Below are 22,762 nucleotides of genomic sequence, written 5' to 3' on the forward strand. Positions count from 1 at the left end.
CAGAACGTGCACGGGCAGCCTGATCGCCGAAACTCTGATGCTCACCGCCGCACACTGCGTGATTTATCCAAAAGTTCGTGACCGCATTGTAAGATACGGAGATTTCACTACTCCCACCAACAAAACAAAGTTATATCGTGACATAATTAAAGTATTCATTCCAAAAAGTATTCAACATTTTCGCAAAAAATGGCTTGACATCGCGATAGCAGTGGTGAAAAAGATACCAAATAAGCCATGCGCTAGGTTATTAGCAGTTGACTATAAAACTTTGTACGGCCTGCCTGTTAAATATGCGGGTTTCGGGAGGATAACCAAAATACCTCATGACACAAATAAAACACATCTTCAGTCTGTGCCCCTTTTAGTTGGTGAGGGTATAGTAATAGCTTGTCCTGACGAATCTGATAACGTGTGCCCTTTTTTTTGTGTGGCGTCTAAATGCGCCAACAGATGGCAGGCGATCCGTAAAGGAGACTCGGGGTGCCCTCTGGTGCACAACGGCCGCATTATCGGGGTTGCCAGTAAGAAGTGGACGGGTATGACGGTGTCATGCAAATTCTCCGAAATCAGTACACATGTAGAATGGCTTGAAAGAGTAATGCGGTTTAACGGCTACGAAAATACATTTTAATTGCAATTTAGCGACGAGTGATAAAAAATTTGTAACTTTTTAATTTGATGTCGATATATTTGTTGCCAATCGGCTAGATTCTTTACCGAAGTAGAAGTTTTGCGGTGAGGGTTTCATATGTGCTTGAATGAATAAAGTTTATTTTAACTTAAAACAGACTATTTTTCATTTTGTGAAATGTTAACTAAGTCCCTCTTTTTCTTATTGTAATATACATAGAAAACACCCATGATTCGTTGACTCTGTGATCATCACACAGGAGTTCGGTGACAGGTCGACACTTTGCCCTTAACGGGATTCGAACCCAGGACTGCTTAACAGGCAGGGTCAATACACGCTAAACCAGACAGAAGCCTAAAATTCACGTAATAGATACAAATGGCACGTCCACAAAGCACACACCTGTTGGGGGCCGTCCATCACTACGTAAGCCCCGACACTCGCATCAATTTAAGCTGGATTTGCGTCGATTTGTCCACTGCGAACGGTTCGATTTATTTTATTAGCGTTACCACGAGTTTCACGCTGACATTTACTGACGTAACCTTTTTCTAAAGATTTCGGTCCCAAATAAATTATGTGTCAATGTGACATGCATATGAACATGAATGTTGTAGTCAAGTTGCAATTCCTGCCAATGAGGCTTAATACATTTATAACCTCACGTTTTACAAATAGACCCAGGTGCCTTGGGGATAATTTCGAATCACAGAAATGCTCCCGGGTAATTTTGAAAGGGGAATCTTAATATGATGGAAATAATGGTGATTTTTATGTGACTTTTGAAATTAGATGACTTTCGAAATTACCCCAATGGACCCATTCATTTACTTGAAATGTGTTAAAATGATTAAAAAATAATATTGACGCCATCTAACTGAGTATCAACCAAATGTGTGGCGCCATCTAAACGAATATACTCTTTCCATTATGGATCCAAGTTGCGTTTTTTTCTTAAATTTTATTTGAATTTTGAGGGGTTATTATATTGTATTTGTGACTAGTTTCAAAGTGATTAATTCGCTAACGTACATAGCTTTCTTTCTATGAATTTCGCTTCCACTTATATGTCAATGTGAGGTGCATTATGAAGTAAGTTACGTAAAAACTTACGAGAGGTACCTATTAAGTTATGTAAATGTACAGTCAACCAGCCACTAGAACTATGTCACAGTGACGATATAAATCAGATTGTAAGAAATCTCTTACTGCTTGTCATTTTGACATGGTTGTAGAGTGGCCTAGGGTTCCAATTGGTTGACTGTACAGATATATTTTTAAATTAATTTTATTTTAATAGGCAAAGTTTATTTGGGTAATAATTATTTTATCTTAAAATTAAGTGACTAAACACAAATGGTAATAAACGTGAAGATGAAGATACTGGTCTCCACAAGTATCAATTAACATTATATCAAAAATTCACACAAATGAAGGAGGAAGCAAAAAAAAACTTCAATTAAAAAAATTCATATAGACTTTATTCATGAACGGCGTAGCAACAACCCGCACTGCTAAATTTCTACTCCGCTAAGGAATCTAGTCGATTGGCAACACATCTCCCAACAACCAAACTTGGTATAAAAATAAACAGTCTTTGAAATTTTATCACTCATTGCTCATTATTAAAAATCTTTTTTTTTTGCTATTAAAAAGCATTTTTGTAGCCGTTTAACCGCATCACTCGTTCAAGCCATTCTATTTGTGAACTGATTTCTGAAAATTTGTATGACACCGGCATTCCATCTCCATCCCACTTCTTACTGGCGACCGCGACAATGCGGCCGTTGTGCACCAGAGGGCACCCCGAGTCTCCTTTACGGATCGCCTGCCATCTGTTGGAGCATTTAGACGCCACACAGAACATATAGCACAAATTACCAGATTCCTTAGGACAAGGTACTATTATACCCTCACCCACTAAAAGAGGCACTGACTGCAGTTGTGTTCTATTCGTTTTATGGGGTAATTTAGTTATCATCCCGAAACCCGCATATTTCACAGGCAAGCCATACAAACTTTTATGGTCAACCGCTAAAAGTCTAGCGCGTGGCTTATTTGGTATCTTATCCACTACTGCTATCGCGAAGTCAAACTTTTTTTTGCGACAATTTTGAACACTTTTTGGAATGAATACTTTCCGTATGTTACTATATAACTTTGTTTCGTTGGCGGGAAAAGTGAATTCTCCGTATCTTACAATGCGGTCACGAACTTTTGGATAAACCACGCAGTGTGCGGCGGTGAGCACCAGAGTTTCGGCGATCAGGCTGCCCGTGCACGTTCTGAATTTTGGCGGTTTCTTCTGTTGAAACATCACTATAAAAGGGAATTCATCCTCCGAATCCCGCACTCCTTTGTACACCCGCAGGGAACTATGGTCACCAGACGTCTCGCCGTTCACACTTACTATGATAATCACTAAAACAATGTTAAGTAACATTTGAGAAATTAAATACGTTCACACGGTTTCGTATTTTAATCAAAAATAAAATAAATATGTTTAGCAATATTTTTACGACAATCAATCATGAACAAGTTTATTTAGCAATATCTTGAATTGTGCAACGGAAAACGATATACTGTGGTTTTATTGGGCACTCAATCGAATTGCTATAAAATATGATTTCAACACAACCAAAGTCACAAATATTTTTATCAACGTCATAAAACCACCTGAAGGCTTGCAAGTTACGAAGACAAAAAGTGAACTTTTTAATGAAAACTATTCAGAACGTCATGTTTTGGATGATTTTGAAGTCACCTCGAATATCAATCTTCTCCAACTGTCAATGATGCGTGTTAGAGTATCGCCAGTCATGTGAAAAATATCATAAAATGTCGTCGGCTATATCAAGCAAATAGACACCAATGAATTTTCGAAACTGAATAACCCCGTGTGGTGACGGGTTAAGAATTTCACCACCCCCTTTCCGCCCGTGGGTGTCGTAGAAGTCGACTATGGGATATGGTTTGTAAGCGACGACTTAGCAACCTAGCATTGCAATGTCACAATTTCATTTACCTTCAACTCCTTGAAAAGAGTACAGAAATTTGAGCAGTTTCCGTTGGGTACCGGCATCAGAAAAGAATAACGAAATGAAAAGAAATAAAATATTTATTTTCCAAGTCCAAATAAAGCTACGCCGGCTCTAACCCTACGCGTCAGCCTCGAGAAGGTTTCAGTCCCCCCTCAGTTGGAGGGAATGGAGGGTGTATCGCACTAAGGGTCCGGCAAGAAACTGGGCTGGCCACTTCTTTTCAAAACATTACATCTTATGATTAACATGCATTAAAAAAAAACAAGATATAATTTAACATGCAAAAGTATTCATCAAAAATAAAAACACTACTCCATCTCGTCCCTGGGTGTCGAGTAAGGCGATTAAGGGAAAACTGATGGAAGCAGATGCACATGATCAAAGCTCAACTGTATCTTTAGCAGGGTCTTTGCTTACGACCTGTGTACGCTACCACAAAAAATACCATAGGAGAATCTTGGATGGTTTTATATGGCAGTAAAAACTAAAGTTTCATAGATAAGGCACCTGCAGACCAGCAGTGCACGGTCAAGTAAGGTGGTTTCTTATGGAGTATCACTATGAAAGGGAATTCATTCCCCGAGTCCGGCCCTCCTCGGTACACCCGGAGGGGGCTATGGTCGCTACGTGTCGCCGTTCGCACTTATTTACAACAACGGTAACTAAAATAATTTTAAGCATCATTTGAGAAATTAGATACGTTCACACTGTTCCGTGTTTTGTTTTAAAAAAATGTAAGAATTTATCCATAGCTCCTATTAACCCCTCAACTGCCTTGTTCCAGATCTGTCCCAGACAATTTAAACTGCAATTAACAGATTGAAGGTTATTCAATTAGTAGAAAATTTTTGACAACGTCGGTCGAGGGGTTAAACCGCATAATGCAATATTTTTTCAAATTTGAACTGTAACAACGGCCAAATATGGAACAATATGCGGTAAAGGGTTAAGGGGCTGACAACACCCAATTGCGCAAAATTGATGTTACTTGCGCAGTTTTTTAAGACAAAGTATTAGTAAGGCAAGTAAATTATATGTTATTATTCAATATATTTCAACGAACATAGCCGTACTCGATACACGATTTAATGAAATCGGCTCGATAGAAAAAAATTGCAAATATTGGTCTCGAGTTAGTCATTAAACGGTTCTATGTCGTTCAATTATTCACTTAGTTGTCTTTAATTAAAATTACAATAACAGAAATATACATATCTAAAACACTAATGAAACATTTTGCACGAACAATGCATGTTTCTATTTTATTTTAATTTTTTCCGTGCTTTTCGTACCTAGCCCTCTTTTAGTGACATCGCGCTCTCACTTACTCCCATACGAATAGACAGTGTACGGTAGCGTCAAGGCCATTGGGTGTTGTCAGCGTCTTAATCAATTTCCTGAAATGCTTAGTAAGGCATGAGTGGATGCTTAGAGCGGAGCGTTTGGCGAGGCATCCATTGGGGCGCGCGAGGCGTCCGCCCTATGGTGCATGCGTGCGTCTACTCAGGACACATGCATGAGCTTCAATTGTTTCAAATGCATTCCGCGCGCCCCGCCCCGCTGCAAGTGCACACCCAATATGAGCGTGAACTTAGCCTTAGTCCGATTCCACATTATCCGATCCGATATCGGACGTCGGAAGGATTTCAATGGAAAAAATCCAAGATGGCGCCTGTAATGTATGGGATATCGGCCCGATATCCGATATCGCCCGAAAACGCACTAACTTAACCAACATCATGTACGATTCAAATACGATTGGCAGTTTTCCATATAGGTACATAATAATATCGCTGAAGGTTATTATTTAGTTTATTAATTCAATATTTGCCCAGAAATTAATTCAATAACAGAACAAAGAATAACAAAGACCCTTATCAGATGAAGGGTAAAAACGTACCCCGAATAGGTAAGCAGGGTAAATTTGAATTTATGTTGGCCATAAATTGATGCGCGGGGAAGTATTGATAGGGCTCGGGCCCACAGACTGCTCGACTAGATTCCGCTTGGAGCAATAGCCGAGACGACAAAAAAAAACAGACGAATTGAAAACCACCTTCCTTGAGAGATTTGAGGCGGCGGTTTAAAACTAATTAGTCCGTCAATTAGATTATCAAAGAATATTAGACACGTATTTTTTCTTTTTTCTCGTAAACGATAAATGACGACGGTACGGGTACAGCGCGTTGAAGTTTCGCATGACGTCACGTCTAGGTACAATTTTTACTTAGAAGTGACGTCACAAGCCCCCCACTCCAGAACTTTGATGCTCTGCTGTGCAACTACTCGTTGCACCTCTTACATTTTTATAAAAGTGTCAAAAGGGTCTTGTAGCTCTGTACGTGGTGGTTTCAGCTCCGCGCACTCCTCCACGCAATGGTTTCCGTGATGGGAAAAATTACGGTTCGTTAAAACCAAATTTTATAATACCATATTCTTAAAACGTTGCAATGCCAAAACAGATTAGTCTCACGTCTAAGACTTGAAATGTCTTAAACCTACTTCTCAAATTACCGTCTTCCCAAAATGTCTAAGAGTCAAATTAACTTAAAACCAAAACTTCACTTTTTCCAAATGCCTAAAATGCAGTATCTATGAAAACTATATTTTTACAGTTTTTCATAAATAGTTAGCATCAATTAACTAAATGAATACATACTAAAGTTAATAATAAAATACAGTGCAAGGAATATACTGCTCACTGTAAATAAAATTTTAGGTGTTCTGAGAAAGTGTCGTTTTGAAGTTTGGTTATTATGAAACTAATACATTTTGGATATTGGATGTATAGGCCAATGCCATTTTGGCATTTTGATGTACTGAAAATTGGTATTTTTGTAATTTTCGACATTTTACCACTAATCCGTTTTAACATTGCGACATTCTAAGAACATGGCATTATAAGATTTGGTTGAAACGAACCGTAATCATGGGGAAAATGTACCTATTATGTAGCCTCAATTGCTTAACTGTCCAGTCTAGTTTAGGTAGTCTATGGACTCGGACCTTACTTAAATACGGGGGTAGATTATAACGGGCGAGAAAAGCGCTTAAAGGCGATGATAGGCACCGAAACTTTACAAGTTATCGTTAAATTCTGAACGAAGTTAGGACCCGTTTGCGATATTTGAATACGGCTTCATTATATTTTAAGATGTTCAATAGTTTTTTTTTGAAATGGGTAATTGGGAATTCCCGGACTTGGTAGCTTTTTATTTAGTGTATGATGTTTTGTATTTCAATTTACAAAGTGCGATATTGTCAGAGAAAAATATGGTAGCATAAGAAATTAGAGTTCAAAGATTTACAGTTCTTTTCTTAAGACATACATAAATAACTAGCTTTTGCCCGCGACTTCGCTCGCGTTAGAAAGGGACAAAAAGTAGCCTATATCACTCTCCATCCCTTCAACTATCTCCACTTAAAACATCACGTCAAATCGTCGCTCCGTTTTGCCGTGAAAGACGGACAAACAAACAGATACACACACTTTCCCATTATATTAGTATGGATGAGACTTACGTTACTTTTACGTTAATCCCAAGGAAACAAGTTCCCTTAATTAAGCAGCAAATCGGAAGGCCCAAAGGTCTTGAACGCCAATACGTCGATGATCATGGTTAAATAAAAAATAAATAAATATTGGGGACACCTCACCTTACACAGATCAACTTAGCCCCAAACTATGCAAAGCTTGTACTATGGGTGCTAAGCGACGTTAAACATACTTAAATAGATAAATACATATTTATATACATTCGAACCCAGGACCGCGGCTTAGCAGGCAGGGTCACTACCGACTGAACCAGACTGGTCGTCAAATACAAAATGAGTACCTGTTTTGGACACTGCCAAGGATTAACCTTTTATATGCGTCTGTTAAAAATTAGTCATTCATATATCAGTCATAATAAATACAAGTTAAAGATGAAACAATATGCAGCAGACTGCCACTGCTAATACCAGGAGTTAAGTGTGCCTCAAAATTCCCGAACCTTCACCCAGCCTGATCAACTGATTACATTTAGCAATTAATTAACGGACACCCTGTGTAACGGACCCTTGGGTCCTTTGTCCAACTGTCGTCGTTTGCTTTTCGCCTGAGGTCAGATGTGCATGTTACCGAGGGTTGGCTAGCAACGGTGACTGCCATGTTTAGAGAAACCAGTGGGAATGGAACTGTTAAAATTCTGTCTGGCCTAGCCGTAATGGGGCATTTTCAGAACTTGGGACCCCCCAATAGGCTAGTTTCCTGAACTTGAAATAAAATATTTTATACAGTGCACGAAATAAAGCACCACATAATTAAAAGAAAAATATGGACAGTATTTATGTTTAAACATTATTTCTATTTAATAAGTCAAAGAGAAAGATATAAAGTAAATGAATTGACCGTGACGTCACTCCTCAGTATTTCATAGTATGTAATTCCATATTAGCAAATCGTTTTGACAGTTCTTAAAAAGAAGTTGATTTGACTAGTAGGAAACTAGCCTATTAGCGTAAGTTGTTATCAAAATTATAACTCACTGTCAGTTTTGTGACGATAATTAAGCATGAAATTTCAATAAAAATATTGTTTTTGTGTTAATTACATAAACATTGAGCGATAATGTGAAAAAAGTACATTTATAGACAGATTTTACGCTTAATTGTCGTGACAAAACTGACAGTGAGTTAATTTTTGTTAACTTACGCTAATTGGGGGGACCCAAATTCTGAAAATGCCCAGTGACAATCGTTGACGCCAAACGTTAATCGAAACGCAGTCTGGCTCTGTCGCGCTAACGATACAATAGCGATACGATAACGATATCGTACGAGAGTTTGTGTATTTGGCTACGTAACTAAGGAATGGTATTGACTCTTGAAACGTCAGGGACCACTAAAAGGGTCATCGTCTGTCATGTTCTGCGATGCCAATGACAGTAGGTAGCTAAGTGTCATGGTGGACGTTGTCAAAGCTACTTTGCTACTGATCCTACTGTCAGTTGGTTTTTTTTTAATATTAATAGGTAGACGGTTGTTCAAGAACACACCTGATGGTAAGTGATGATGCGGTCTGAGGTGGATCACGCTTAGCTAATGAGATACCCATTTTCCTCTTGCTTTAAAGAGACCTGGATTGTACTCATGCGGAAACACAGACTCAGGCAGGACATTCGCTCTTCATACATTTTGATGTCTACCACAGAATTAGATTTAGACGAAACAAGTAGCGTGTAAGATTTTGTACTGAAGTTGTTACTTGCCTGTGATTTTAAATATGTCTCAGGCCCTTGGGTGTTCATAATTTTTGTTTTGTTGCAATTAAATATCACGTAACGGGGCATTTTTAACGTTTATGTTGACTTCAACTTACAAAAATTGACGACCGAAAGCTGCTAGCTGCGATTAAAGACGGACAACTCAGTGGATTTCATTGAGTTTATTTGACACGCTAAGTAGATACGTTTGCTTGATCCATGTCTACTCACCATTTTTGAGGAGGAGAAAAAACGTTGAAAAAGTTTAAGTAGAACAAATCCATCCGTTATATAAAGTCTGACCAGAAGTATGACTACGCGCCATTTTGCGTTGCAGAATTTCATTAGAACTATTTCTTCATACTATACTGAACTGTCACTCCATACATCAGAATAACAGCGCCTTCCTGACAACAGTCATATATTTATGGTCAGGCTTTAAGACGATACGGTAGGGGTCAATTCTCCATACAAACGCTCTCGACTATTTCCTCCCTGGTTTTTGAAGATAGAGCAAAGAGTTTTTCAACACAGATTGTTATTATTTTTATCTGTGTCGGACCGTTTTGATTTTTTTGATATTCTGCTTTTTAAAGACTCTAGAGCCAATCAAAAATTCCCAAAAACGGCCTTTTTCATTGTGGCGCAAAAAAAGGTGTGATACTCAAGATTGGTACCAATTAACCAAAAAAGCTAAAGGGTCCGACATAGATTATTTCATTGTTATTCAGATTCTCAAATTTCGTTCCAATTGATTAAGTTTTGAAGGAGGAAAGAGTCGAGAGCGGAACCTCGATTTTAAAGATTTTTTTGAAATATCTTTTGACTGAGTTGTTCTTAATAGACAATTTTTTTTCGATAAATCCAGTTAATAACACTTGTATATTTAACTAAAATTCCCAAGTTGAAAGGGGGGCTCCTTTCTATTTTAGCATTTTCGCTACCGTATCCTATTAAAGACATCTGCTTTCCAGAAATATTCCTACTAGTTTATTAGATGATCCAATTTGGATACCGATCTCGCGTACGCTCAGTAACATTTGGAATCAGTCGCAATTTGTAACAGAATCACTTGGTCATGACCAGAGGACAGTGGGACAAAATTTTACCAATACTGTCTTGGAGCTGTTGTTGTTTCAAAGTCAAAATGACAAAAAAAACAACTGAACATTAAATTCGTAATATTTGTCTTTTTACCTATTTATCATGGCCACTGTCTGGCCATGCCACCCCAGGCTCCCATGAGCCGTGACAAATGCCGGGATAACGCAAGGAGGATGATGAGATTTTATTTCTTACCTGAGCGCCAACCATGCCCTCGCGCAGTCTAGGCAGATCTGTGTGAGAGTACTTGGATTTGGACCAGGGTTCCACCCGAGTGAGGTCGGCGTCCAGCTCAAACTCGTTTATCTGGTTGCGCAGAAACTTGCGGATGTTCCAGGGCAGGTCGTTGTGCCTGGAGAGGACAAAAAAAGGGCGTTAGAAAAACACAGGACAAAACAAAGGATTTCTTTGAAATGAAATCGCGTTGTCTGAGTACCCACAGCACAAGCCTTCTTGAGCTTACCGTGGGGCTCAGTCAATCTGTGTAACGCCGTGTCTTGCGTGGGCGACGGTCGTGCCGTCGCGTCTCATACTTCCATATCGATAAGGTTTGATTTCGTATGCGTCGCATCGCCGGCGCGCGACCATCGCGCGACCGTCGCCCACGCAAGCCACGGCGTAAGGATGTCCTTATAAAATAGTAGGTACATTACGATACAAGTGCGAAAAAAGGTTCGAAACGAGTGGCGATAAATTAAAACACGACCGAAGGGAGTTATCGGTTTGAAAGCGACACGAGTTACGAATTTCCTTTTCGCAAGTGTATCGTACGACGTTTTTCAGTACAGATGACCCTCCGAAGTTCGACCTGGCATATAATGAACCACTTCTAGCACTAGTGCGTAAAAAAAAACTCCATCTGTACTGAAAATATTATTTTTGTGTTAATAACATAAACTTTAAGCGATAATCTACATTCAGAATGTAAAAAAAATATATTTATGCTTAATTGTCGTCACAAAACTGACAGCGAGTTAATTTTTGTTAACAACTTACGCTAATTGGGGAGTCCCAAATTTTGAAAATGCCCTCTGAACACGCTGGCTGTTATATAACATTTGTAACACCATCAGTCTATGGATTTTTTTTTACTTTTTATAGGAAACAGGTAAATCATTTGACCACAATCTTACTTGACGGAAAGTGCCGATGCAGTCTAGGATGAAGCATCTTTACCCATTTTTTTTATGGGATAAGAGGCAAACGAGCAGACAGGTCACCTGATGGTAAGCGATCACTGCCGCCTGTGGACACCCGAAACACCAGAAGTGTATGCATGTCTATTTACCTACATTTACAGGTCCCATTAAGCAATATGGTGGAAAATGTCGCTGGCTCGGTTGATGTCTTGTTGGCTTGGCCGAGCGAGGGAAAATCAATCCAGTGGCCATGAGTTCAAGTCCAACCCCCTTTAAGATTTGTTCTAAATAAAATACTTTCTTACCCATCAGTAAGCGGCACTTCTTCCAGTATCTGCTTGGCAATCTCCAGCCGCTCCCGGTCATAGCTCGCGGCGGCGACCACTGCTGTTATAGCCAGCAATATGCACGCTATCGACCGACGTTCGCACGGGTTGACCATCCTCACTGGAACAATAAAGAATATATGAAATATCTTTTCTTAAGTACGACGATAATTAAACAGACGCACGCGGTCCAAAACCGGGCGCCTATAGGATACTTAAAGTGTCGGGTGGAGCATTAGGCGTTCTCATACTCGAAGAGTCGGGCGGTCAAACGCTGGCGATATCAACCTCTTCAGTTAAGTCTATATTCATTTATAAATAACAAAATGCTTCATAGTTTATTCTGAAAATCGTGTCAACTATTAAATTTACAGCAGGTAATTAAAGTTATTTTTATTGTTACCTTAATAAGCAGAGATCGGATTTTTGTGCATCATCTCATACTAAAAGTCGCAAATCCGTCCGATCTCTGCTTATAATTTATAAGACTTTTACGGAAATTAAAATAAAACTTTGTCACAGATTGTATACAACTCGCAGAGAAGTAGTTATTCATTAGGCATAATATGATATTTTCTTAGACTAACATATCTGTTTATCTCTACTCTTTCTCAAATCATTCCCGCTCCGAAAACCCCGATGTATGGCATAATGAACAACTTTTATTATAGAACCAATGCTGAAATTGCAAATTAATGGCTGTTCCATAGAAATGCCTCGCATCATGACATGACCAAATTTTTTTTTTGCGATTTTAGCATTGGTCTCATAATAAAAGTTGTTCATTACAACCTCAAAATTCACTATGAAAAGTTTGAAACGTCCTTTTTATTTAACCCTGTATATGCCGCAATGGTTCATGTGAAACGTGGTCAAACATAAAACAATAGAACTAGTATCTAAGTGCAAAGGTGAGCTCCGCATAAAGCCGAAGGCCCGAAGCGTTCCGAAGGTTAACGCTCAAGGCTCAAATATTTAACAATAGCGCAATTTACAATTATTCCAAATTACAATTATATCAAATGCCCTTTCAATTTGGAAATTTTAGTTAAATATAAATACTAGTGTTATTAACTAGATTTATCGAAAAAAATTGTCCATTAAGAACAATACTTAAAAAATATTGCTAAAAAATCTTTCAAATCGATCGTTCCGCTCTCGACTGTTTCCTCCTTCAAAACTTAACCAATAGTAACGAAATTTGAGCATCTGAACAACAATAAAATAATCTGTGTCGGACCGTTTAGTTTTTTTGGCTAACTGTTACCAATCTTGAGTATCACACCTTTTTTTGCGCCAGAATCAAAAAGGCCGTTTTTGGAATTTTTTTATTGGCTCTAGCGTCTTCAAAAATAAAAATAACAAAAAATCAAAACGGTCCGACACAGATAAAAATAATAATAATCTGTGTTGAAAAAATCATTGCTCTATCTTCAAAAACCAGGGAGGAAATACCCCTCCTGCATCGTCTTAACGTTCGAATCTGAAATGAACGCGAGACGAAAGGCACGCGGGGCGTCGCGCAACGCAATTCCGGACGGAAGTGCGTAAAAATCTCGAACGTTGGTGCGTTTTCCCCGCGTGCGAGTCCGTCGCTCCGCGTCTCGCAACGAGACGCGTTGCCAGTGTGTGAAGGGCCTAAGTGCAAAGGTGAGCTCCGCATAGAGCCGAAGGCCCGAAGCGTTCGAAGGTTAACGCTCAAATAACAATAGCGCAATTTACAATTATTCCAAATATGCTTTCTGCTAATTTGATTCAAAATACTAGCTTTAACATCAAACTTGTGCACAAGGAAAATTTAATGTTTGTGTGTAAATAGAAATTAAGCCAGTCAAATTTCCCTGACTGGCTTTCCCCTAAGTAAGTAAAACCATTCCCTTTGAGAATTAACTGGCGTGTAATTATATAATCTGCCCGAAATTTCCTGCAGTTTTGGAGCGATTGGTCAATTTCTACTAACGGGTAACTAACCGGAATCCGATATCACTCGGTTTTTGCGAGTAATGGAGTTAAATGTACTCGATTATTTTGTTATGAACTTAATTTTTTTTTTAATACTCCACTGTTATGTTTCAGGGAAATCAACAAAATCAAATTGTAATCCTTACTAATCCTTACTAATATTATAAATGGGAAAGTGTGTGTATCTGTTTGTTTGTCCGTCTTTCACGGCAAAACGGAGCGACGAATTGACGTGATTTTTTAAGTGGAGATAGTTGAAGGGATGGAGAGTGACATAGGCTACTTTTTGTCTCTTTCTAACGCGAGCGAAGCCGCGGGCAAAAGCTAATATGAACATAATAGTACATTACGATACAAGTGCGTAAAAAATGAAGTTCGAAACGAGTGGCGATAAATTAAAACACGACCGAAGGGGTTTTTAAATCGACACGAGTTTCCTTTTCGCACGTGTGTCGTACGACGTTTTTCAGTACAGATGACCCTCCGAAGTTTCGACCTAACATATAATGAACCACTTCTCGCACTAGTGCGTAAAAAAAAATACCATCTGTACTGAAAAAGCATTTCCTGATATTTTTGTTAGTGTTTACAATTATTCGATTATAATTATGCACACAGATGTCACAATAATGTTTTAATGGTGTTATCTTGTTGTCGATCGTTATGCCGGAGGCAATATACATTGTACGGACACGTACAAACAAACTTTGATTCAAATAAATATTATTTAGTATCAAATAGAGAGTTGGAAGAGCTAATGGCGGTGCCTAATATAATTGGCGAGACCAAAGCCACACGACTCCGCTGGCTCGGCCACCTGGAAAGGATGGGAGAGGATCGTCTTGTGAGAAGATCATATGTGGGACACCCGGGTGGAAAACGGCCGCGTGGGCGTCCCAGATGTCGCTGGTGCGAGGAAGCCCTGAAGGACCTGTCCGCACTCGGTGTACCCAACTGGCGTGAAGTGGCGCAGGATAGGGCAGAGTGGCGATCTCTTGTGTCGGAGGCCAAGATCCTTTTTGGGTCGCTGAGCCAGTGAAGTAAGTAAGTAAGTAAGTAAGTAATCAAAATAGGTACCAGCTCAAGGCGCTGCCATATCCTACAATTATACTCACGGCGTACTTACGTGCCCTTAATGTGCACGGAGTTTCGCTGCAAAGATAGGCTACGTCAGCCATCTTAGGGCGCATGAGCGTCGGAACATTATTTAGGGGTCGAAGTGGTCGCCATGGCCGAAATCGGTCGGACTCCATCATCATCATCAATCAAAATATGTCCAATGGGCGTTGTGTAATAAGTAATAACAAAGAGTATCGAGTATTAAGTATATAGAGTTACTGTCAAAGTAAAATGTGTAATCACAGTGCATAGACTGCCATCTCTTGACACAGACAAAGTGAGTGATTTTCTGGTATCTACTTTAAACCTATATACACATAATCCATACTAGTATTATAAATGAGAAAGTGTGTGTGTTCAGTTGGACAAGATCGGTTATGTCAGCCATTTGCGAGCACACCAGAGACAGCAACGGACTTGAAAGCAGTCGCCGTGGCCGTATCAGCCGTAGAGTTATTATTATTACCAAAGACATATGTAATTCCTTATAGACAGATAAAGTCTAAGAAAAAAACGTACCTCAGAACCATACAGAAAATGGTACGGTGGCCTAGATGGCGTTACACCTTTCGGGGACGCTCGGCTAGATGGCGCTAATATTAATATTTGACATTTTAACACATATCAAGCCTAAGAATATGGGCCAAATTGTCAAAACTGAGGTTCAAAAGTTTTAAGCCTGTGTCAAGAGATGGCAGTCTATGCACTGTGATTACACATTTTACTTCGACAGTAACTCTCTATAATACTCGATCCTCTTTGGTTATACCTTTTTCTTTTTTTGTTTAGGGGGGAAAATGCGTTCCGCATATCACTAGGGTGCGAGGGGGGACCCTAGTGGTTATGTGGGACTCCCGTATTGGCAAATGAGGCCCCGGTATACCCACTAAAAACCCCCCCACATGCCACCTCGCCGCTTTGTTGGCGGGGTTACCGGAACACTTGCGCTCACAACGGCGACCCCGCCGGCGGCAGCCGCCCACGTGCAGCTTCTCCGCGGATGCCCAAAGGCCCTCCACAGTGAGTGCGCTGGATGACAGGGCGCACCTTCCTCCTCGGCCGCTTATAGGTACAGTGACGGACCCCCTCGAGTCCGCCACAAAGAGGCCATGGGCGCCAGAATGTTCCGGCGCCCAGCGGTGGAAATGGTCTTTGGTTCCACCGATAAACAAGTCGGCCGCAAAGGATAGGGAGAACGGCGCACCGTAATACTGGCACTCCTCTTCCCTTGCGGCCCCACCAATGCCGCTACAGCGGAGCGGCCCCGTCAAGGTCGCAGGGGGTAGGGAGAGTGGCGCACCGTTATACCATCACGCCTCTCCCCCTGCGATCCCACCTCGGCTACCGTGGGTGGGCACAGAGCGGCATCCCATACTGCCGGATCCTTCCTCCCACCGCAGTCCTCCCAGACGCGTCTTAAGTGGGCTTTACAAGCCCACTTAGAGCGACCACCTAGGGCCAGCCAGCTCCCCAAACCGGCCAGCCCCGGGTACCTCTTAGCTTCACCGTGGGTGACCAGTCCACGGTTACTAAGCCCCCCACCACGGCAAGGTGGGCACCCTAGGGGGGTTTGTATACCTACACTGAGAGAAAATACAACCAGTTTTCATGTTCGTTCAACAAGTTTTTTGGTTAAAATAGCGCCTACGTGCTCTTTGGTTCAAACAACAAGCTACTTGTCATTTGAATCGGCAATATATTTGAATCAACAAGTCGATTTTATAAAAACAACCTGACACGATATTGTTTTAAACATACGTTTGGCTGATTCAAACGGATAAACCGCAACAAGTCGAACTTGTTAAATTCACAATGCAAATTTCTCTCAGTGTAGGTCAACATCAAATCAAATCAAATTCCCGCCGTACATACATTGTTCTTGTTGATGTAAGATTAATCCAACAACACAATATCAAGATGGCGCCGTTTTAGTGTCGGCGATAAAAGAGATTTACGGTAGTTGCCATGCGAGTGACAGAGACAGATTACCTCCCATAGATACTGCGTTAAGAGGATACGGTAGCGAAAATGCTAAAATGGAAAGGAGCCCCCTTTCAACTTGGGAATTTTAGTTAAATATACAAGTGTTATTAACTAGATTTATCGAAAAAAAATTGTCCATTAAGAACAACACAGTCAAAAGATATTTCAAAAAAAAATCTTTAAAATCGAGGTTCCGCTCTCGACTCTTTCCTCCTTCAAAACTTAATCAATCGAAACAAAATTTGAGAATCTGAATAACAATGAAATAATCTATGTCGGACCGTTTAGCTTTTTTGGTTAATTGTTACCATTCTTGAGTATCACACCTTTTTTTGCGCCACAATGAAAAAGGCCGTTTTTGGAAATTTTTGATTGGTTCTAGAATCTTTAAAAAGCAGAATAGCTAAAAAACAAAACGGCGCGGCTGTGCGTAGCCGAATGCACAAACGCTGACGATAATATTTCTTTCGTAGCTATCTCTATATATCGCTCGTACGTATCGGCGCGACAGAGCCAGACTTCATTTCTGCGGCGTTTCGGTGATGTTTCGCGTCTCAGAAATGCCATTCGGCTACATAGTTATGCTCTAATTTTCAAACGACTAACTATTAAGTTACTCCTTAGGATAAGAGCTTTTTTAGCCGGATGGTTAATTGATAGTACAAAAATAAACACAAATACACCCAAATACGCCAAGTGTACAAAAATGTACACTTGGCGGCCGAACGAAGAATCCGCCAGATCACGAGATTCCTAGGCATATCGTGAAACGGCGCTAAATCATGATTTGGCTTAGTAACATTCGCCATATCGTTCAAAACTCACCGTTTAACGATTTGCCCAGTGACGTTTAAGCATATCATGAAATTCCTAGGCATATCATGAAACGCCGCCATTTCGTGATTTCACCAAGTAGGTAAAACCCGCCAGTGGCATTTAGGCAGATCATGTGATTCCTAGGCATATCATGATACGCCGCCATATCGTTCAATACTGAAGTAGGGTTCCAAAATTGATGTAAAAATGCAAAAAACCATAATAAGTACATATTTTATTAAATACTTTGTCTTTGTATTTTACAAATGGAATGAAACGAGACATGTATTGTTAAATATTAAATTAACATTTTCAATAATTCTGTTAAAACTATCGTGAGACATTAAATCCATACTAATGGAATTGGAAAGTGTGTGTGTCTGTTTGTTTGTCCGTCTTTTACGACAAAACGGAGCGACGGATTGAGGTGAGATAGTTGAAGGGATGGAGAGTGGCGTAGGCTACCCCACTTCCTTAAAATGGGGGGGTGGAATTTTGTATGGAGCATGCCGAATATTTGCATTTAACGCGAGCGACGCCGCGGGCAAAAGCTAGTTATTGAATAAAACCATCTCAGTTAAATAAAGTGAACTGTAAATGAGATATTATAGCCAACACTAAAAAGGCGGCACTTATAGTTTAGTCTGTGGTGCCTTAATTGACAGATTAAAGTCGACGAGTACAAAAGTAGTAAACAAACACGGCCGCCATCCGCGCCATCGCATACGCTGCATACGCAGCACCACCAATGGCCAAGAAAGAAACTATTCTACGAAGTTCCTGATATAGAGCTAGGAATATTGACGAATGCGTTGCTTTAATCGATCTTCCGTGATGTTTATCAGGCACTTCGTGATATGCCTGGGCAACTTTTAGGCATTTCATGATTTGTTTTTGGATCACGATATGCCTAGTAATCTCGTGATCTGGCGGATTTTACGATCGGCCGCCGACACATACATTAAACGCTACGTAAAACCAAAGGTATAATTAAGGGTTTATTCAGTTCTATTAAATTTAATTCATATTAAATTGGAACAAAGTTGCATTTGTTTTGTTTCGTTCCATTAATAAAATCGAGGCAAATATCATACAGTAGGTACGGCCGCTCTCGCTCCCCGCTGAAAGTGCCGCCCAGTGCTCTCGGCTACCTCACAGTTACCGCCTGTCAAAAACGTGACCAGTCGACCTGGGTATGAGTCATATCTCACTCATACAAGCATGCTACGCGTTCACCTTCACGAGTTTAGACTGTGCGCGTAGGAACGCGCCTCTTTCATATATTTGATCGCGATTGTCCGAGGTGTGGTTGAGGTTTGAACGTTATGGTTAGTGGTCGCTAGCCAGATAACCACAGACATATATAACTCCGTATAGACAGATAAAGTCTAAGAAAAAAACGTACCTCAGTACCATACAGAAAAAGGTACGGTGGCCTAGATGGCATAACACCTTTGGGGTACGCTCAGCTAGATGGCGCTAATATTAATATTTTACATTTTAACACATATGAAGAAAATTGACCATATTGTCAAAACTTAGGTGCAAAAGTTTTAAGCCTGTGTCAAGAGACGGCAGTCTATGCACTGTGATTACACATTTTACTTCGACAGTAACTCGATCTTTGTAGATATCGAAATGGTGATATATCATGAAATACCTAAAACGTTACAAGTGCACCCTCTAATGTAGGTGTTCAATTTAGAGAACAGCATAATGTGGAAGTCGTAAAAACGATCCGTATCCCGATTGCAATCAATTCCTTGCGATCGCTCCATGCTAAGCAAATATCGATTCCGGTGACTTATTTCTGTTTTATTAAGCCACTAGCTTTTGCCCGCGGCTTCGCTTGCATTAGAAAGAGACAAAAAGTAGCCTATGTCACTCTCTATCCCATCAACTATCTCCACCTAAATAATCTCGTCGATTCGTCGCTCCGTTTTGCCGTGAAAGACGGACAAACAAACAGACACACACACACACACTTTCCCATTTATAATATTAAGGACTGTATCGTTAAGTATAAGGACAAAACAAACCTCGTCTAAATGTTGACATGTGCATAATTTTGTATTATTATGTTCCGAGAGTATGATCTGAAGGTATTGGTAAGCACTATTTAATATAAGAAGGTCTGATATTTTTTTTATTTTAGGGACTTTATGGTACTTTCATTAAGGTCTAGCAAATAAATTTCGGACAACCCCTATCTGGCTTAATTTGAGAATATTTCAATGACTCTTTGTACGATTTCAACAAACAAAGGTTAATATGCTGCTAAAATATATTCTTTAAGAGTCCTCTTCGTGGTTTTTCAATTGGGTACTTGCAGAATGAATGCGGTGAATTTATATAATTAAAAAAAACGCATTTTTGAGCAACGTTCCGGATTGCCGTAAATTTTTGATGAGAGCAGGATAAGAGAAACAGATAAAAAAATTAGCCATAGGCCAAAGTCTAATTGATATTCGTGGTGTTTGAACAGTGCCTAAACCAGATCGATATAAACAGTGTATGATAGTCAAATTCGACATCAAAGTCGGAGTTAGAGTAAGCACCATGCCACATTCTCTAAATGACCGCCATACATAGATCCTGAACTTTATATTTTTAAAATAACAGTGGCTAGACTATGTCCAGATATTCTGCTTTGTGGATCATGTGTCGTTGAGGTTCGCACCGTACAATTTTTTTTCACAATCGTATCGTCTTTTACGCACTTTGTGAATTTTCTAGTAGCATTTGTCCGGAATCGTAATTGGTACTCGGGAGGATTAAGTCAATACTGTCTAAACCATATGCTTTACGTCGAGTTTCTAGGACAAAATGTGTACCTTATTATGTGCCTTATTAAGCCCATGTCTTGTTATAAGAAAAAAAAAAATAATAGCAAATAAATACGGCTACTCAAAGTTGTCTTCATACTTAACGATACAGTCTTTAGTATGGATAGTATGGATTAGTATGGATAGTATGGATGGATAGTATGGATATACGTCCTTTGGGTCGTCCAAGGCCCTCAAATAGTGCACCAATTTATACGGCTAGGGAGGCCAATTATTACCTCTTATTTATTCTGCTTTATTTTAACTAGCTATTGCCCGCGGCTTCGCTCGCGTTAGACAGAGACAAAAAGTAGCCTATGTCACTCTCCATCCCTCCAACTAACTTTTGCCGTGAAAGACGGACAAACAAACAGACACACACTTTCCCGTTTATAATATTAGTCTGGATTACAATAAATAAAGCGCACTTGACACTCCTTGAGTTGCAGGCGTCTATACGTGACGGTGACCGCTTTCCATCAGGCGGACCGTGTGCCTGTTTGCCACCGACGTAGTATAATAGAAACGCAAAACTAATCGAAAATCAGTTTTTAGTAATATGTTTTATTATTTTATTTATGAGCGTGTTTAGTAAAACCTCCCGCTTTGTCGATTGCTATTAAGAGGGTAAGGTAGCGAAAATGCTAAAATGGAAAGGAGCCCCCCTTTCAACTTAGGAATTTTAATTAAATATACAAGTGTTATTAACTAGATTTATCGAAAAAAAATTGTCCATTAAGAACAACTCAGTCAAAAGATATTTCAAAAAAATCTTTAAAATCGAGGTTCCGCTCTCGACTCTTTCCTCCTTCAAAACTTAATCAATCGGAACGAAATTTGAGAATCTGAATAACAATGAAATAATCCATGTCGGACCGTTTAGCTTTTTTGGTTAATTGTTACCAATCTTGAGTATCACACCTTTTTTTGCGCCACAATGAAAAAGGCCGTTTTTAGAAATTTTTGATTGGCTCTAGAATCTTTAAAAAGCAGAATATCAAAAAAATCAAAACGGTCCGACACAGATAAAAATAATAACAATCTGTGTTGAAAAAATCATTGCTCTATCTTCAAAAACCAGGGAGGAAATAGTCGAGAGCGTTTGTATGGAGAATTGACCCCTACCGTATCGTCTTAAGCAGCTGTGTCAGTTTATTCATATAAATATACAGACAAATCTCGTCTTTATGGTTAGCGATAAAGTGGGACGTTTTACTAAAACACTAACCCCCTTATTCATAAACGTTCACTAAAGTTATCTTCAAGACGATAAAGTTCGTTTGTCCCTTTCTATCACACCAATACGTCGGAAAGGGACAAACTAACTTTATCGGCGTGATAACTTTAGTGAACACTAAGTATGTACATTTAGTACACCTACTTACAAGGTTAAATTTATTATTCTCCACTACCTAGGTTGTCTGGAAGAGGTCGCTCTTTAGCGATAAGACCGCCTCTTGTTTTACCTCTTAAGTTCTGTATACTTACTATATTGTTTCCTGTATTGAGGTGTGCAATAAAGAGTATTTGTATTGTATTGTATTGTATTGTATGTCTTTGCTAACAACAATTCATATTCTATCTTAGGTATCAAAGAGTCTGGCCGATACGAACAGCTCTAGGAAATAATCTAAACTCCCCAGTTCCTCTGAGATACGATTTACTAATGTTACCGGAGTAACGAAACGGGACAGAGTAACATTCCTTATACAAAGTAACGTTACACTATGGAAAGAAAAGGAGGAATTGTTAAAGTAGAACAGTCGCAAAAGTGTCCAGCTGTCAGCATAGTTTCATTAACCTAACCACAAAATTAGCCACAGACTGTCTGTGGCTTCGTAGCTCCCGAACGGATGAACCGATTTAGATTTAGTTTTTTTTGTTTGAAAGCTGAGTTAGTCGGAAGTGTTTTTAGCCATGTTTCATGAAAATTGGTCTACTATATCGGGGTCGGGGTTTTTTTCAAAATTATAATTTTGTGGTTAGGTTAATGAAACTATGCTGACAGCTGGACACTTTTGCGACTGTTCTACTTTAACAATTCCTCCTTTTCTTGCTACACTCCATAGTGTAACGTTACTTTGTATAAGGAATGTTACTCTGTCCCGTTTCGTTACTCCGGTAACATTAGTAAATCGTATCTCAGAGGAACTGGGAAGTTTAGATTATTTCCTAGCGCTGTTCGTATCGGCCAGACTCTTTTATACCTAAGATAGAATATGAATTGTTGTTAGCAAAGACATACAATACAATACAATACAAATACTCTTTATTGCACACCTCAATACAGGAAACAATATAGTAAGTATACAGAACTTAAGAGGTAAAACAAGAGGCGGTCTTATCGCTAAAGAGCGATCTCTTCCAGACAACCTAGGTAGTGGAGAATAATAAATTTAAGCTTGTAAGTAGGTGTACTAAATGTACATACTTAGTGTTCACTAAGTTATCACGCCGATAAAGTTAGTTTGTCCCTTTCCGACGTATTGGTGTGATAGAAAGGGACAAACGAACTTTATCGGCTTGATAACTTTAGTGAACGTTTATGAATAAGGGGGTTAGTGTTT

General features: G+C 39.6%; 1 protein-coding gene across 1 annotated transcript in view; it reads right to left on the reverse strand.

The window, feature by feature from the left end:
- LOC125241502 (dipeptidase 1-like) overlaps positions 1–22,762 on the reverse strand; it is a 449,138-nt gene that overhangs the window by 230,395 nt on the left and 195,981 nt on the right. The window contains 2 exon segments of the mRNA XM_048150023.1: positions 10,221–10,377; positions 11,470–11,611. Of these exon segments, the coding sequence (XP_048005980.1) occupies positions 10,221–10,377; positions 11,470–11,611 (299 nt within the window).

Source organism: Leguminivora glycinivorella, chromosome Z, assembly GCF_023078275.1.
Source record: "Leguminivora glycinivorella isolate SPB_JAAS2020 chromosome Z, LegGlyc_1.1, whole genome shotgun sequence".
Taxonomy (NCBI): Eukaryota; Metazoa; Arthropoda; class Insecta; order Lepidoptera; family Tortricidae; genus Leguminivora; species Leguminivora glycinivorella.